General features: G+C 43.0%; 1 protein-coding gene across 1 annotated transcript in view; it reads right to left on the reverse strand.

The window, feature by feature from the left end:
- Positions 1 to 613: 613 nt before the first annotated feature.
- LOC112643516 (histone-arginine methyltransferase CARM1-like) overlaps positions 614 to 18,960 on the reverse strand; it is a 253,878-nt gene continuing 235,531 nt past the window's right edge. Inside the window, exons 11-14 of the mRNA XM_035709112.2 lie at positions 17,272 to 17,361; positions 15,233 to 15,370; positions 6,628 to 6,717; positions 614 to 1,253 (exon numbers count right to left, since the gene is read on the reverse strand). Of these exons, the coding sequence (XP_035565005.2) occupies positions 1,244 to 1,253; positions 6,628 to 6,717; positions 15,233 to 15,370; positions 17,272 to 17,361 (328 nt within the window). The 3' untranslated portion in view covers positions 614 to 1,243. The remainder of the gene's footprint in view (positions 1,254 to 6,627; positions 6,718 to 15,232; positions 15,371 to 17,271; positions 17,362 to 18,960) is intronic.

Below are 18,960 nucleotides of genomic sequence, written 5' to 3' on the forward strand. Positions count from 1 at the left end.
TATGTGTTTAAGCAATATACATTTATTCAGCACCTTTGATGCATGAGGTGTACCCTTAGGCATTGCTAGACATTAAAGTGAATCGGACTTCCTCCAACCCACAAAGATCTTGGTTAATAGAAGAGGAGGATGTGTGTATGTGTTTAGGGTACAAGGTCATATAGAGCTGCGAGAAGGGGTTAGACTAAGGGAGGGACAGGAGATGTGTCAAAGGTGGGAAAGCATCTTTGAGTGAGCCTGGAGGACGGCAGAAGGCGTGCAGGTGAGGGTCCACTGGAAGGGATGCCCTGTAGTGATGTAGGAAGGATGCTGGGCTGGACAGACGGGCAAGGCTGTTTCAAACAGAGTGGCCAGAGTGAGCCAAAGCCGCAGAGGGGAAAGGTCCCAGCTGTGGGTGAGGATACATCCCTGTGGTTTACTCCAGTTTCTCCCCCCAACCCCCCTCTGCCATCAGCCAGTGGCCGTGGGCTTCATTAACTTGTCCTGCTGATGTGACATCTATTTTTATAAGAGTCATCTGGGCCAGGGGAAACCTGCTCTTTGCAAAGATCATCTTTCATCACCGTTGACATGTGACATATAACAAACGCCTTAAAGTAAAAGAGAGGCCTCGTTGGTATCTCGCACTGTACATTTTTATTGTCAACCTAAAAGAAGTGACAAAGGTTCCAGCTTTATTTCCTTAACTACATTAAGAGTCATCAAATATTGCCAATGAAGAACATTCCTGACATCATATTGTTCCATTACATGAATAAGGCAAAAATTCTTTAACACATCGCTCAGCTAGAAACTAGTGTTGATTGGTGAAAATACCTGTGAAAACAGCTTACAATTGTAAATAGAAGCTCACTCCTAGCATGCCCTTGTGTTGTGTCATACATATGCATACATATAAACGTGAGGTAGGGTTTTGTTAAGTTTCCTTTGTAAATACTTTGAAAGCAACACTGTTGGGTTTACTAAAATCATAATAAAGAGAAACCACAAATTGAGAAGAACTTGTTCTTGAGCCACATGCAGGAAGCTGTGAAGAGCCAGTCTAAGCAGCACCAAGAAATAGACTTGCCAATAAACTTAGGATGCGTATTTCAAGTTAGGAAAAAAAAAAAAAAAGAGTTTAAATCAACCTAATCATCCTCATAAAACTTAGAGTGCATGTTTCGAACATGAAATATGAACTTGGACGTTGAGGGACTTCTCGGGCCTTCATTTTACTTATTGATTGGCTTGGGGCTATCTTCTAAGCAAACCTAAAACAGAGAAGGTGATTTCTATGATACTGAGGAAGTAAGTCCCACGTCGATCCAAAGCCATGGGCAGGCTAGTTTTGTGCTTTCCGCCTTCCACCTCCCTCCCCGTCCCCTCCCCTGTCCCCCTTCCCACTCCCATGCCCTTCCTGGAGTTTTTATGGGCAGCCTTGGATCTATATTTACCCACTATATTTAGTAAGTTTGATTATGCATAGCCTAAATTCAGATCTGAGATGATGATCCAGATTTTTGTTCACTGAAAGAACTTTTTCTTTCTTTCCTTTTTTTCTTTTCTTTTCTTTCTTTTTCTATTTTTAAAAATAGGTTTACAGCAAAGACTAAGCACCGACTTCTCACTCTTCTTGCTATCTGGGAGGCTTGTTTTACCTCAGCCGTTGGCCCTCACTGGGCTTTTGTAGAAGGCTCTGCTTGCACATCTGCCCATGACAGTTGTTTCCTGACATTTAAGTTGCCACTCAGTTGCCACCTCTTTCGAGAAGCCTCCCAGACTACTCAATGCAAACAACACCCACATCCAATCCCTGGTCTTGCCATTCTCTAGTACTTTTTGACCCTCTGTTTTCTGCTATCTCTTTATGCAGTTTTGAGTTTGGTGGGGTTTTTTTTGTTTTTTGTTTTTTTTGTTTTTTGTTTTTGCAATTTTTCATGTAATTGAGAAAAAAATTTACATACAGTAAAATTCACCCATTTTATTGTAGTTCTGCAAGTTTTGACAAATGCATACAGACATGTCTTGCCACCACTACAATTCAAGATACAGAAAGTTCCATTGCCTTAAAGTGTTGCCACATCTCTACATAGCTAACCCTTCCTCAAGTCCAACTCAGAGCTATTCTTTGTATCTGCAGTGTTGCCTTTTCCAGAATATTATATAAGTGGAATTACACATTATGTAGACTTTTGAGCCTGGTTTCTTTCACTTTCTTTAGCTTAATTTATTTGAGTCTCATCTGTATTATCATATGTATCAGTATTTCTTTCCTTTTTATTACTGAAAATCCTGTCATTGTATGGATGGATCATAGTTTGTTTATTCATTCTCCATTTGGAAGACATTCTAACTGTTTCCAGTTTGGGTGATTATAAGTAAAACTCCCTTAAACATTCAAATATAGTTTCATTTCACTTGTGTAAATGCCCAGGAGTGAGATTGCTGGGTCGTCTGGCAAGTGCAATTTTAACAATATAAGAAATGAGTTATGTTCAAAAGTGTCTGTACCATTTTGTATTCCTCCCAACAATGAATGAAAACTCTGATAGCTTCACATCCTCACCAGCACTTGGTAATGTCTGAATTTTTATTTTAAGCCATTCTCATAGATGTGTACCTGTATGTCATTAAGGTTTTAATTTTTATTTCCCTGTTGACGAATGAGGCCGAACACTTTTTTGTGTGCTTAATTGCTATTATATCTTCTTTGGTGGAAGGTCTGTTCAAATCTTTTGCCCTTAACAAAATCATTTTCTTATTATTGGGATTTTTTGAAAGTATTATATCATATATTCTTTTTATATTCTGGATGCTATTTTTTTTTTCAGAAATGTGATTTCCTAATACGTTCACCCAGTTTGTAACTCATCTCTTCATTCCCATCATAGGTCCTTCAAAGATAAGTTTTTAATTTTGATAAATGACAATTTATCATTTTTCTCTTTTTGGGAATTACATCATATCTAAGAAATTTTTGTCTAACCCAAAGATCACAAAGATTTTCTTCTACATTTTATTCTCAAAGTTTTATATTTTTAGGTTTTATATTTTAATCCACAGATCCCTTTTGAGTTAATTTTTATAGATAGTGTGAGCTATGGGTGGAAGGTCACTATTTTTATTGCGTTTAGATATCCAGTCATTCCAGTACCACTTCTGAAAGACTGTCACGTCTCCATTTAATTATCTTTGCAACTCTGTCGAAAATCAATGGACTGTAAATGTGTTAGTCCGTTTCTGACTTCTTTCCCGTTTCATCCATCTGCATGGCATCCTTTCTTCACTACCTCACTGCCCTGGTTACTGCAGGTTTATCCAGAGTCTTGAGGTCAGGTGGATATTACTCTATTTATGTTTTTCAGGAAAATTACTACTAGCTGACATTATCTTATTTATTTCATTGCTTTTTTGATGTCTGTCTGGATACCTATCAATTCACAAGACTTTCTAGAATCACGAGAGCAGAGAGTTTGTACTACTCTCATTCCCTGTTATATACCTTAGCACTGAGAAGAGCTCCTGGCACAGGATGGTTAGATAATAAATTGATTGAAAAAAAAAGGCAAGAAGGGAAGCAATATTTAAGTTGGGCAAACTGAAGGAATTAATGTCTGGGTGGGGAGAAGGATCAAACTGTTTTGTGAGACACTGTGAATGGGATAGAGCCTGGGCTCTTCGCAGCAGCATAGGAGAATAAATGCTCTTTGGGCCATAGCAGTTTGATTGCAAACTCAGTTCTCTGGGGCCATTCAGGAGCCCCCTGGGGCCACATTCATTCACCCATTCATCAAATGTCACACTGTTACAAATGGCAGCAGGCAAGACCTTGTGCTCAAGGGATGAGGGGTTGCAGACAAATAAACCAATGACTGAGACATAGTCATCCAAGTGTTCTAAAAGCGGTGTCTTCACAGGGCTCTGAGTGATGTGACAGGGACACCCTAAGCCACCCTTGGCCTTGGAAGGCTTCTTTGAAGTGGGCATATCTGCTTAAGGTCTCAAGTTTCCATAGGACTTTGCCACCAAGTACCACAGGGTTCTCCAGCTACTCCTGGGTTTGGGGTACCAGTGGTGGGTGTTACGGATTAACTCTGGTCTAGGTCTCCTCATCAATGCTCTTTTGGCATCCCCTACTCTTCCTATACATCACTCATTGCAGTTATGATGACAGAACTAAGCATGCAGTTAGCTACTTAAGACCCACTCCCCTCCCACAACAATTTGAGCTTCATGAAGGCAGGGACTACGTCTGCCCTGGTCGCTGCTGCATTTCTACAACCTAGCCAGATCCAGGCACACACTCTGTGGGACCCGTATGATGGACTGGCCTCACAGTCCTTGGAGATTCTTCTGGGTTACCAGAAAGCTTTCCCTTGCCGATGAAGTCATTTTGTCCCTTTGCTCGCTTTTAGCAACATCTGTTAGCCCTGCTTTTATTTTCAAATTATCTTAAAATAATGAATAATCAAAATGAAGGTCTCTCCACCCTGCCTAAGGAAAAGCAGAAACCTGTGCATTACATTTAATGGTAGATATTCATGTTTTGAGTAATTAACTTGTTGATCTTGAGATGTTTTTAGCACGCCACATTAGATGTTTTTAGGTGGTATCAGCGATCAGCCAAAAGCTGAAAATGAAGCTTTTGTTTTTCTGTGTAAGTCTATTGTGCTCTAAAAATAGGTAGAATAAAAAGCAGGCAGACAGAAAGTTATTTAGCTTGGTAGTAAATTACCAATAATTCCTCTGGATGATATCACTTATTTTAGTTCTTCCCAACACACACACACACACATACTCACACACCTGTGCTGCTTCTTAATGCTCATTAGGAGATTGGAGTTGATGGGGGGTTGGTGGACAAAAGAAGGGTGTTACAGCTGAACACTTAACTGAGCATCTACTACATGCTAGGTGCTCTTCAAAGACTTGGGTCATTTAGCACACACTTTCAGTGAGGACACTGAGGCCTATACATTAGGAAAGGGTTGGTGAAAAAAAAATCAAGATCTGGAATTCCCAGGGGAGTCATATTTTTAAGCACCCTTATCTACTGAATGAATTCAATATGTCAGTCAGTCTTGGTGCTGAGTGAGAGAAGGGAAGGAAAGGCATCCACTGCCCTCACACCTCCACTCAAGAGTCTGTCCGTTTTGACAGTGCTATGGCCACCTTGAGTGTCACTCGACCTGGACTTGCCCTCACTTTGACCACAACCATTGTGTAGCAGCAAGACTCAAGAGTTACTAGTTTACATGGTTCTTGCACTGAAAAGGTGGGTTTTTGAAATCCTACAAAAATTCATTTTTATTCCCAAATCCAAATGATTCTGTCTGGAATGAACTACAGATCATTGTCTATTTACTTACTGAGAGAGTAGGAATACAGAGATCAGTAAGAAAAGGGAGAAAGACAGGAAACTAGCTATTAAACACCAATTATGACAACTGTTAAGTACTTGGACATGGTATGGACATTATTATGTTGCTCATCCCATTTCACAGATGAGAAGACTGAGGCCTAAGCAGGTCAAATTGTCCTAGTGAACAGTCAATCAGCATGTTGAGGCCACAATCTGTGCCCTTGACTTTACATGACAGGATTGCATAGGGGGATGGGAGGGGGAACTCCCCTCTTCTTTCAGAATTAAAGATGGCATCCATATCCCTAAATGGCAATAGGTCTTAAATGTGTGACAATTACTATGTGTAACAGCTTGCATACAACATAAACAATGGCAGCCTTGTCTGTGTTTTTCCTCCTATGCTTCAAGGTAACAATTGCATTTTCTCATCCCTGCCAAAGAACTCCTGGTTTGCTTTCCTGTGTTTTTTCTTCTCTTTATGCTTTTCAGTACTATAGAGACATGATGCTTTGAATAAAGCCTTGAGAGACATTATAATATGAGAGAAGATCCTTTTTTTTAAATAAGGAAGTCAAGAATGACAGTGTCCAGTGGCTTTGTGGGGTTGACTTCCTGTGTGGATTTTTAGCAGGCCCATATATTTTTTTTTAAACGAATTTATTTATTTATTCATGAGTAGCAGGCCCATATTAACTAGGTATAAAGATGGAGAGTTTTTCCAGAAACATCTGTCATGTCCATCTCACTGTAGCAAGTTCTTTGTATCAGATAAAATCTGCATGACTTCTAAGAAGAGGTATGTCCTGACTTACATGATTTCAAAAAATGTCTCAAAAACATACTTTCAATGGACTTCACGTTTTAGATATATTGGAATAACTGCGATGTAAAATCATCTGTTAGTGAGAGAATGTCAGAGGAGTCCAGATTTCAACTTCACATTTTGTAGATGAGAAAACCAAGTGTCAGAAGAAAGTGACTTTGCCTGAGATCACATAGTCATTATAGCTCATTTGGAACGAGAGTTCACTTTGTAGGACTCTCCAGTGTTGGTTGGTTCAGGATCAGATTATTACATACTGAATTCCAATTAATGGAACAGAAAACATTCAACTCTGTCTCAAGATCCAAGTCTCCTGGGAGAGGAAGAGTAGATGTTTTTTTTTTTTTTTTTTTTTCCTTTTAGGAATGATGGAATTATTCTGAACCTCTTTACGTGGTCATACGGTCAGTTGAGATTTTATATACATAGGTGTGAAATGGATGAAAGCACTTCTTACCTAAAGAAAGGATTCTTTAAATCGAGGATGTTCCCAGATCTGAAGCCCGTCTGGTTTACCAGCGCCACAATCTGAATGTCATAGCTCTGTCTGTATGGTAGAAAACACACCAAAAAGAAAGGAAAGAGAGAAAGAGAGAAAGAGAGAAAGAGAGAAAGAGAGAAAGAAAGAAAGAAAGAAAGAAAGAAAGAAAGAAAGAAAGAAAGAAAAAGAAAGAAAAGGAAGAAAAGAAAGAAAAGAGAAAGAAAGAAGGAGGAGGAGTAGAAGGAGGAGGAGTAGAAGGAGGAGGAGAAGAAGGAGGAGAAAGAAAAGAAACAAAAATAAAAAAAACCATCATTTGACAAGGCAGGTTACCTTTTCATAAACACTGAGGGCATCCTCTACACATACCTACCTACTTCATGAGGGTTTTGAGAGTGCATGGTTGGCATCTTGCATGTCTGTGTGTGTTTATCTAGATGCTACTAATATATTTGTTAGAAGAGTCTGATAGTTAAAATCTCTTGATCTAAAAAATTACAAAATTAATGATATTTCTGGTTTTACCAACAGCAATGACAGAAATGGCTTTAACTAATAGATGCACTTTATGGGTTACCCTTTGAGCTACCAAAGCAATAATTGTGCAAAGACTGGATAAGATAAAATCTCAAACTGACATCAAACAGTTAACAAATGTGATTGATTTTAAGAGGCCTCAGATGAAGATTCATGTAATTCCAGTGAGAACTGGCTAAGAACAGCTAATAGGATGTTACCTTTGATGACTAATTTGAAGGGACTATGTTTATGGGATTTTTATTAGTCACATGTATTCAACAATAAATGTTATTTCTTCAGATTATAAAGTGTTACATATTTACTGTAGAACTGAAAAATAAAGAAAAACAGAAATTAAATAAAATAATCCATAACATCACTGGACAAAGAATCTTCTAGCTAACACTATAGAGTATTTTCCTACCAGGTATTTTTCCTCCTATCATTTTTATAAATGTCAATAATAAAATCATCTAAAATATTCTTTCATATCTCCTAATTTGATTTAATGTGAGCATTTATCCTAGAATTATTTTTTAAAAAATGTATTTGGGAGAGAGAGCATGAATGGTGGGAGGGGCAGCGGGAAAGGGAGAAGCAGACTCCTCCCTGAACAGAGAGTCTGATGTGGGGTCCATCCTAGGACCCTGAGATCATGACCTCACACTTAATTGACTGAGCCACCCAGGCACCCCTATCCTATACTTCTTGACAGTATATGTTTCAGTAGCATTATATGGATATAGCACAATGTATTTAATAATTCCCCACTGTCACTTATTTATATTTTTATAAACATAAACATGTCCCAATATATTACTTACAGCAAAAAAAATCTAATTTTACAATAGAAATTCTGCTGCAAAGGACCTTCTTGTAATACATCTTCATGTCTTATCAGTAATTATTTCCTTAGAATAAGTTCTTCGAAAAAAAAAAAAAGAATAAGTTCTTCGTGTTAGACTCATCAGGCTATAGTACACAGACACTTAAGGTTGCCAACACCTACGGCTAAAACATCTTCCAGGAAATGGACTGAATTAGTTCCTCACCCACCAAGTATAAAAGCGTTAATTTCATTATACATCTTCTGATCCTTAATATTTTACAAGTTTGGGGTTAACATATTACTGATTATTTTAATTTCCATTTCCTTGATTGTTTGGCTTCTGTTTCAAATTCCAGAAATTACTTCCCACCCTGTCATTACCAATAGTGACCTTGGAAGGCCTTAAGTATAATGTCAGATCCTGGGAAACCCATAGCTCCAGTTGTGGATTTTATTGGGGTCAAAGTAAGGGGGAAAGATGGGCATACAGAAAAATAAAAAAAATCAGCAATGTCCTTTGATTCTGTTTCAACTCATATAATTGACTCTGAACTACTTTTTGCAAAATGTTTCTTCTGTGATACTCACATCCAGTGGCTCACTGCATTTGTGATCTTTTAAGGTAGATGCTGGGAGAGTGAGACATGGAGACCATGAGCTCCTTAGGAGAGGCAGCCTCTGCTGGAGGCTGACAAAGGCTGAGAAATCGGGGGTAGGGGTGGGGGACACACTTGCATATTTTTCCCAAAGGAAAGATACCTTCCTGACAGTATTTGAAGTAATTACCATAGGACTTAAAGCAGAAATGGAGGACCCCTGAGGTCTGTGCAAATATGTGCATTCGTGGAGGTGTGCAGGGCATAAGGGAGAACTGCTTGGCCCCCAGTGTGGTCATAGCAGGTTCCTTCTCAGAACGCTAGATAAGACAACACTGTCACTTTTTTTTTTTTTAAAGATTTTATTTATTTATTCATGATAGTCACAGAGAGAGAGAGAGAGAGAGAGAGGCAGAGACACAGGCAGAGGGAGAAGCAGGCTCCATGCACCGGGAGCCCGATGTGGGATTCGATCCCGGGTCTCCAGGATCGCGCCCTGGGCCAAAGGCAGGCGCCAAACCGCTGCGCCACCCAGGGATCCCAACACTGTCACTTTATACTGACTTTTCTCAACCCACTCCTCTTCTTTACCCATCAGCAGAGGCCTATCTTCCCTAAGGGACAGCAAAAAGAGTTTCATGTCATGTCATGTTATGTCATGGCTCAGCTTGGTGAGTGAAAGCTGAGCTTTGTTCTCAAAGCTTTTCTGTGCTGGGGGTGAGGGGGGGCATGCATGGGGAGGATGGTTAGGCTGGCTAATTTGATCGTGATTCACCTAACCAAGAGAGAATGTGCCCTTCCCTAAGACTGCAGAAAAATCATGCACTCTTCTATCCCAGGAGCAGTGTCATTCTCGTGTCATGATACCCAGGAGGCCAACTGCCTCAACTCAATGTGCAACATTTATAAAGCAATCAATAATGGACAATCTTTCAAGACTGTCCATACAGGATCCTTAATAACTGTTAATTCTTTTGAACCAGTTATGTGGAAATGTGTATTAAAAAAAAAAAAACCTAGTTCTTTGCCAGACTTAGTCATTTAAAGTCTACAGAGATGGAGCAAGTGACATAAGTGGGGACATACTTTAGTTCAAGGATTGAGTGTGAAATCATTGCTTCATATATACCAATATTTCTTTTGTAATCAAGCAGAGATTGGAAACTTGAGAACAACAAATGCAGGACGTATTTTTCTAGAGACTGTGGTAATTCATGATAATTTTATCTCGGTAGAACACAAAAGCTATAGTAGAAGGAGAGGCTTAGTGCTGACCATCAAGAAAGAAAGGGATAGAGAAGCAGAAGTGGCAGGAAGCTTGGGGAGAAATTGGCCCAAGTCACTGAGGGGTTAGTGATAGGTGAAGGAAAGAGCAAGAACTTCAGTGGCATGGACCTCAGACCAGTGTTCTTCAGTGGGGTTTGACTGAACATGCCCCAGGGAGGATGAAGGATGATACACTGGGGTATAGAAGAAAATACTAAGCTCTGATTTTTAATTTCTTCAGGCCTAGTAAGTGAATACAATTGTTCACTGAACACTAGTGAATCTGTGAGGTAAATATTGGATTCTAATTAGCAGCTAAGAGTTAAGGTATGTGGAGGGGTGCCTGGGTGGCTCATTCGGTTAAGCATCTGCCTTTGGGTCAGGTCATGATCTCAGGAGGTCCTAGGATCAAATGTCACATTGGGCTCCCTGCTCAGCATGGAGTCTGCTTGTCCTGCTCTCTTTGTGTGTGCTCTCTCTCAAATAAATAAATAAAATCTTTAAAAATAAAATAAGAGTTAAGGTATGTGTTATGCTCACCCACTTTTTGAGGGTTTGCTAAGCTGGGATGGTTCAGTAAGAGTCTATGTTGTACAACATGATTGAATAAAACCCACCGTGTGTTGGACACAAGGGTCAGAGCTAGAAGAATCTGAGTAACACTGAGTAACAAAGAAATGTCACGTAAAGCTGTGCCAGCAAATACTATTACTTCTCTGCACCTAATCAGGCCCAAAAGCTTCCCCCTATAGTTCCTGAATTATAGATATTTGCCCAAGTAAATGCAGCTGCCCGAACATATAGATATTTGGCCCAAGTAAAGTGGAGTGTGAGATGAAGCAGTTTCGTGATGACCATTAGGAGCAGTACTTGGAGCTTCCAAAGCTTTTAGCACTTTGGTCAGCATTTCTTCTAGTTTCATAAAACAAAGCTCATTAAAGTCTCTGTAAGCCAAATTCCCTGGCAAACCTGAGTACAGCAGACCCTCACAGGGATCCAAAAGTTTTAAGTTACGTTCCAAAAAATTTTGGCCCAGGGTAAGTGGCTGAGCTAGACCCAAAATCAGCCTACGTGTATTTGTTTTTTTTCCTCCATTCATTCTTTTATTTCTATTTTTGTATTTTATAAAATACGCGCTACATAAATTTCTATGTGTATATATATACACAGAGACATGCCTATGCATGTGTGTGTCTATAGTATATAAATGTATATACATACATATGTATGTATATATCTCTATATCGAGCTCTTCATCTTATGCTTTCTATTATTACTGTAGTACATTCCCATAATTAAAAGATAAATGCTAGCATACTTGGGGGACACATACATATAATGTTTTTACTCAGAGGTGCACATGACCACAAGACTTCATGGACACCATGTCTGTGAATCAGAGGGATATAAATCTCATAAAGTAAGTCCATAAGAAAGGTGAGTTCTGTTTGATTGTCCTGAGCAGTGAAATGAATGGCACCTCCAGAATGATGGAAGACTGTGGAAAATGAAATGCTAACAATACAATCATAAACGGTCCTGGCTGGGAAGAAAAGGGCAGCCATTGTCACACCCGTGTGGCTGCACACGTTCTCCCAGGAGGCCAGAGTTTAAAAGGAATATTTGACAATAAGGAAGGAGGAGATCCTATCGAAAGGCAGGACAGACAAGTAGCATCTTACTGAGAAGAGCATCAAAAGCATGGACATTCAGGAAGTGCTGGGGTTTGCAGAAAATACCAAGAAAGATAATAATTTTCAAAGAAAAACTGATGAGATATAATGAGTGTAAAAAAGAGAACAAGGCAGGAATAAATGCAACTAAGATTTTCCATGGACCTGCTGTGTACTGATGACTATACTGTTCTCTCCCTTAACATCTGCCAAGGCCTGGTGACACAATTACTATCAATTCATTAGAGAAATTCATTAACTTGCCCAAGATCACTCAAGCACCAACCAGCATGCAGAGGAGACTGGACAGAGCCAGGATATGTCAGACTCCCAAACCTGGCCTCTATCACTGCACCAGGGTTCTGGTCTACCAGGATTAAGATCTTCCCCCCTCCGCCTCCCGCCTCCCACCTCCTGCCCTTTCTTCCTGCTGCAGAGTACTGTGAGGCCGCAGTATCTCTGTCTTCTTTCAACTGTGCCGGATGAAATTCTTACTAAGAGAAGGACCACCAGTTATGACTTCTTCATTCAGGTGGTCATTCTACCTCCCGGCTGGATCTCTGAAACGTATGAAGTGAGGAGGGATACATCACAGAATGCGACTGAGGCCTTCTTTTTGGGAAGCATGCATAAAGACAAATAATAGCAATAGAACACTGATGCTTTAGGAAAGGGACAGAGGGCTAGAGAGCCCAGGAGTCATGGCACAGGTCTGTGAGGTGACTGGTCTGCCTTTTTCTTACCTATTAGGGAGAAGGGAGAAGGGGGTAGAAAAATATGACTGATGAGGATGCAACCCAAGATGTGCTAGAAAAATTAATGAAACAATAAGAGGATTTAAATTCACTCACTTAATTATACCCTAAGGTACCTTAAAATATAAATATTTGAAGGCCAAAGAATGTTGAGCAGAAAAGGCAAGTCCAAGCTCTAGGCTGATGTTGGCTACTGCTCCTTGCTTCTTAGCAATTTTTTTTTTTCCTGTAGAACTGGTCATTAAATAGATGGTTTATGAGGATTTAGGAAGAAATGTGTAACTTCTAGGATGAACATGGTATAAATCAGCATTTTCTACTTTTCCTTCTGGAAGCCATCCCCAAAAAGCAGAGCAGAAAGACACTGAAGGCCACAGACCTCATTTTCTGTAAAACCGAGAGAAAGATCTAATCTGCCATCTGTAACTTAGGGCTATGTAAGTATGTAACTCAGGGCTATGAAAGCACTTGAGATTGGTTGTAAGCCACGTGGGGAAAAGCACAGAAGTGCAAAGAGAAGCAAGAGCCAGGACTGGCACACCCCAGGGCGCACTCTCCAAAATACAGGCCCTGAAGACAAGGAGCATTTTCTGGAATAGAAGAGTTTTACTCCTTGTTTGTAACATCCTGTGCAGGGATCGGGCGGCCGGGGCTCTTGGGCAGGGCTGTGCCCAGGGCGGCAGCACCCTACAACCACCTGAAGAAGCGCAGGGGAGCCACGTTTGCCAGGAAGCACGCTGCCTCTGCGGTGCACGGGAGGGGGAGCTGGGGGAAGGAGGGGGAGGAGAGGGTGGGGGTGGGGGAGGGGAGCGAGCTGGGGGGAAGGAGGGGGGGGGAGGAGAGGGCAAGGGGGAGGAGAGGGGGGGAGGCTGGGGGAGGAGAGTGAGCTGGGGAAAGGAGGGGAGGAGAGGGCCAGAGTGGAGGGGGGAGTGCGCGGGGTGGGGGAAAGAGAGTGAGCTGAGGGAAGGAGAGCGCAAGGGAAGAGGGGGTAAGGAGAGCATACCAGGAGGGGGAAGGAGAGACCTTAGGGGAAGGAGGGGGGAGGAGAGTGCACGGGGAGGGGGGTAAGGAGAGCACGTGGGAGGGGTAAGGAGGGGGGTGGTGGTGAAGGAAAGCGCGTGGGGAGGGGTAAAGAGAGCGCACAGGGAGGAGGTAAGGAAAGTGCACAGGAAGGGTGGGGGGAGAGCGAATGGGAGGTGAGGAAAGCCTACCGCAGGAAGGCTGCCATGTGTCTCCAGTCACAGGATCGCCTTTCTTGTAAATTGTTTCCAGAAAAGTTCCATGAACTGGATTCATTTCCAGAGGATGAGGACGTAAAATCTCAATTTAAAAATCACTCTCAGAGGAGCTGAGGATATTAGCCGACAGACAGGAAGACTGGTGGGGGGGTGGATTTTGGAAGGACTCTCCAAATATTTAAACAATTGCCATTTGGAGATTGGAACAGACCTCAGAAGCAGAAGTACGGTAAATGAGTACAATTATAAGAGGAAGTGATATATAGGATTGACAGCATAATTTTTTAATCATCAGAGATGTCTGAAGTACAGACCTCAATAGCCAAAGACCATATGAAAAGTTACTAACCGTCATAGTAAAGAAATATAAACAACCAGATGCGACTTTTAAAAATGATTTTGGGGTCTATTTGATTGGCAAAGCCCATAGAGACTAGTAGCATGCGGCATAGGAAATGTGCATGGGAGTGGAAGTTGCTGCAACCACTGAGAAAAGCAGTGTTCATGAGTGTACCACACAAACAACCTTTGATCTAGTGTTTCCATTTCTAGGGTTCTCATGTAGAAATGTTCTTGCCATTGTGAAAACTTTCTGTTCAAGGATAATGAGTGCAGAGTTTTTTGCAATGGCCAGAAAAAGGGGAAACACTGAGCAACCTAAGAATCAATGGGAAATTTTTAAAAGAACATGTGGTGTATCTACCTCTGCTGCGTGTTAAAATGACAAAGCAGATCTATCTGCAGATTCAGGACTCACCACTAAGTGAAAACTTAAGTTGGAGGCTGCTGGTTTAGTCCTCTTATAAACCAACACTAAGGACCCACGACAATGTTATTTGTTAGTACATGCATGGACAACCAACCACCTGAAAGGAGCACGGGGTCACACCTGGGGGTAGGGCCATGGGTGGCAGTGTGTATGGACTCTAGACACTTTTGTAGCTTTGAATGTACATGTGAGTGTGCAAGGTTTTTGTAATGAAAGAAATCGAGACTTCAGAAATGGAGGAGTTGATTTGTGAGGTGGTGAGCTCTCTGTCACAGGAGTATTCAAACACAAGCCCAAGAGAGGGGAGGGGGGGGTGGAGAAAGTTGAGTGAGATGACCTCTGAGTACCCTTAACATCCTGAGAGTCCTTGAACCACTCTGCTATTCCTTTCTCCTGATTCACCTGGGAGAAGCTCCGAGAAGGTAAAAGAAAACGGAGCATTTTAAAAATGAGATAAATCAAAGTAATTGTTGCTGAGACCTCGTGAAATCCATTACCAGAGGGAAGCAGCCAGTCCTGCCTGACACACCGCGCACCGCCCCTGCAGTGCGTTTCCCCCTGGGGTACAGATCGATGTTACTGTACTAAATTTGGGGGTGTGTGGCTGGCTGCAAGCAAAGCCAGGAAGCTGACATCAGATTTAAAGCACTTGATAATTTGAGCCTTTGGCAAGCGTGCCCGTGAGCGGATGGATGCCCTTCCCTTGGTGGCAGCGGTCAGGTGGGGACTGCCGCACCTGAGTTAATCCCAAGTTCCCTGTCCCTGCCGCCCTGAGTGCCAGCTGGCTGGGTAGCTGAGTGCACCTGGCAAGGTCAGCCAGGCTTTTGTAAATCATGCTGTCCATTTCGAGGCCCTAGAAATGCTCCCACCTCCTGCACCCCCTTCCCTGTCACAGGGCAGAAAGCAGAGATGGTAACTCGCCTGTACTTTCCTGCTTACCGTCTGTTGGCTACAAAGAGCACTCTCCCTGAGAGGGTCTCTCCTTCTTTGGCAAAGAGAGGAGTGTGAAGAAGACACCGCACCTGATACCAATGAGTCAGAGGCTCCGTTGGGGCTGTTGACAGCCAAACGGTTACCCTGTGGGGCAAGAAGAGAGTTAAAAGCCAATTATGTTCCAGGCCTGTATTTAATGGATTGGACAGGGGACTTGGGATGAGGGCTGGTTTCTAGGGTTTTTGACTCACGGAATCCTTTAAAGATAAGGATAGCTCAATTTAACTACCATGTGCTAGGTACTGTACCAAGAGCCTTATGCAGATTATCCCACTGAGTCTCTACTACACCTCAATGAGGTTGGCCCAGAGAGGTTAAAGGACTCGCCCAATGTCACACAGAGGACAGCTGGAGAGCCAGGCTTCAAATCCATAGACTTGGCCACTCTATCAATCTTGTGCTTCTGAATCAAAGTTTGTTAGAAGCCCAACCAGTAACAGAGTTAAATTGGGAGATGATTTGTTTGAAAAGCATCTGTCAAGGTGAGAAGTCTGGAGGCTGGCATCCTAACTGTCCTCTGCCAGCCTGGTTCAGGCAAACAGAAGGGGCTTCTGGAAGCCAGAGAAGCTCCTGGAGCAGATGGTCTCTACGGTCCTCCCAGCTCGGACATGCACATGACTGTGTGAATGTTTCAGTGGACATTCTTCCTTTCTCGCGAAGAGGGGAGAACATCTGGCTGTGCCTCTAACACCAAGGTCACCTGTCCTGGGCTCAGGCCGTGCTGCTGGCTTGGATGGAGTACAGGTACTCCCACAGGGTCGATTTTGACTTGAAGATTTTGACAGGGTCGATTTTGACTTGAAGATTTTCACAAAAGAGAACTGCTAAGTGAGTGATATAAACCACTTCTGGATCAAAATGTACTCAGGCATATTATGGAGTAGGATGCAAATTTTTGAAAGCTTTTTAGGATAAAGCATTTAACTTCAAAGAAATTCTCCCTTTGGAGCAGGCCACACGTCAAGCTTATCTCGCTTGCTCCTGCATGAACAAATTCACTGGGGGAAAGTCTGAGAAACAAATGCATGGATCCCTTGAACAAATATGCTTGTGTGGTGTAGGAATGAGTTGCATATCCTCTTCTTTCTGTCTGATTGTCAGCCCAGATGAGGCTGCCAGAGGATCCCCTCCTCCCGGAGCCCCCCAAGCACCCCAAGCTTTATCACAGCCCCATGGGCACTTCTCTCTCTGCAGATACAATGATGGGCCTGGATGTTTTTATGAGGAGTAAAGGAGAGCGTACTGCAAAAGTTTTCCTTTCTCCTGATCATGTGACCCAGAGCAAGGTCTTTCCTAGTCAGAGAGTACGAGAAAGCCTGGCAGGAGGGCAGGGGAGTCAGGGGCAGAGCAGAGACTTGGGCGTCCTGGTAATGGCGCAGCCCTGCCAAGGAATGCCAGACATCGACAGTCAAGTTGTAGGTGGTCTTTCTCCTCTTTTCCCTGAAATTTTCTAATCTTTTTGGGAGGGGAAACAGGTACATGATGGAGATGTCACCTGATGTCGCAGTTGGCATTAGTACTACACACCTGCCTGGTACTTAAGGAGACGATCTGGTCTGAGAAGCTGAAATTGTGAACCAGAGAGGGGCAAAGTGTGATTCCAGGCACACTCAGACACAGGACGTTTTATAGCCGGGATGCCACGAGGGCAGCCAAGGCAGGGGCTTGGGGGTCCTTCCCACCACCTGTTCTGGAAGTGACCAAGAGGACCAATGAAGCCCAGATCCTTTCTCATGTCTTCAAATCCCAATCTAACTGGCCTAAGAGGTTTTTTACAGGGTTTTAGCCAGGGCTGTCTCATTTCGACTTTGCCCTAAAATCTAAAAGTTCTGTTTGCATCAGTGCTTTAATTTTGGGAAACCTAGAGAAATGAATATTACGGTTGTTGAAGTTAACTTTAAAACATCTTAAAGTCACGATTACATGTAGTAGAGGATGCCATGGGCCACAGCAGGGCTGGTGGGGGGGGGGCAGGTGATACATACAGAGATCCGACAAAGGCCACGTCGAACCAGAACGCCAGGCCGTGGACTAGGCCAGACTGCATCATCTGAAACACAAAAGGGATTTCTACTCTGCAAGGAAAAGAAGAGAGAGAGAGAGCAGAAACACTGGGAATTATTTCGTTGCTGTTGGCAGGCTGTATGAGACACATTCGCGAGATGAGCCACAACATGCACGAAATATTCCCCGTGTCTCTTAAGCACCCGGGCCTCGGCAGCGAGGTTCGCTCCGCGTGTGGGTAGTGCCTGGGTGAGGCTGCGCATCTGAGAATGCGGCTTCTTGACAAAACGTGGCAAGAGTCCCATCACTGTGCTGCAGTGACCCGGAACTCCCCAGGGCGAGGGCCGCGTCCGGAGCCGGGCTGTGAGTGCCGGAGAGGAGGCAGGGCCCAGGTGACAAGTGTCCTTCAGGGAGTCAGTGCAGGAACCGGGGCAGCTCCCCCACGCAGCTGCTCAGAAGGGAAACGCTGCTCTGGCCTCTAAAAAATGAAGTGGATCACAAGAGGGAAGCATCCAGCCAGGAAGGTCACTGCCTTACTTCATTAATTTTTCAGGGAGGCCATTTAACTGCCCACCCCCAGGCTGCAGCAAGCGTCACGCAGAACTGCCCACCCCCAGGCTGCAGCAAGCGTCACGCAGAAGCGGCCATGGTTTAAACCAGATGTGGGATGAGTGGGGGCAGAAACAAGAGGGTTGGAAAGACACAACTGCATGCCCCATCATTTGTTGCTGGGTTGATGGGTGGACAAAACCTCTCCCACTTCCCTTGCAAGGTTCTTGAGCATGTCAGGATGGGGAACAAGGTATGTGAAAGTGCTTTGCCAACTTTAAAGGGTTTCACAATTAAAAGATGCTATTATTTGTCCCTTGCTGAGGGGAGACTTATTTTAGTGAGTGCTCTGAAGATTTTCAAAGGCGGTCATAACTTATTTGCATTTATGGTGCACCCAAAGCCCTCAATTCTTTCACCCTGCTCCAGTCAGACCATTTCTAGACTTTTCCATTATACTGATCACATTGAATTGTTTGGCCTCACACTGCCATTATTTCCTTGTGCGTGTGTGTGTGTGTGTATGTGTGTGTGTGTTCCCCTAAACAGACTATGAGTTCTTCAAGGGTAGACTTTTAGACTTTTACAACTTACTTTTTGAGCCTGTGTAAGCACCAGCATTATACCTGGCACACAGTGAGATCTTAATAAGCATTTGCCAAATTGACACACAAATAAATGAATGACAGGTGACATCTCTGGAAAGCAGACACAGATGTAGTTTTCAGAAAACATCCCGGGACTCAGGAGATGGCCTGGAGCAGCAAATAAAGCCAATGAAAGTCAACTTTGTCTGGGCCTGTGGCAGTTATTAGAATTGCGACCAAATGCCAGTTCTCCTGAGCTGAGCGCACAGTAGGATTACATTTATCCACTCACCCGGGCTCGGGCACCATCGCGTGATTACCTTGACCAATTCAATGTGAACAGAAACAAGCTGTGTCATTTCCCGGCAGAAGCTTTTGTTACTGGTACATCCTTTTCCATGCATGCTCCTTTGCTCCTCAGTGAGGAGGAATGTTCTAGACAGGGGTTGGTGCTCTAGGGTGGGTGACACTGCAGAGCCAAAGCTGTACCCTGTGCATTACAGGGTCGGGGAGAAAGACTTTCATGTTATAAAA

The sequence above is a fragment of the Canis lupus genome, chromosome 1, assembly GCF_003254725.2.
Source record: "Canis lupus dingo isolate Sandy chromosome 1, ASM325472v2, whole genome shotgun sequence".
NCBI lineage: Eukaryota > Metazoa > Chordata > Mammalia > Carnivora > Canidae > Canis > Canis lupus.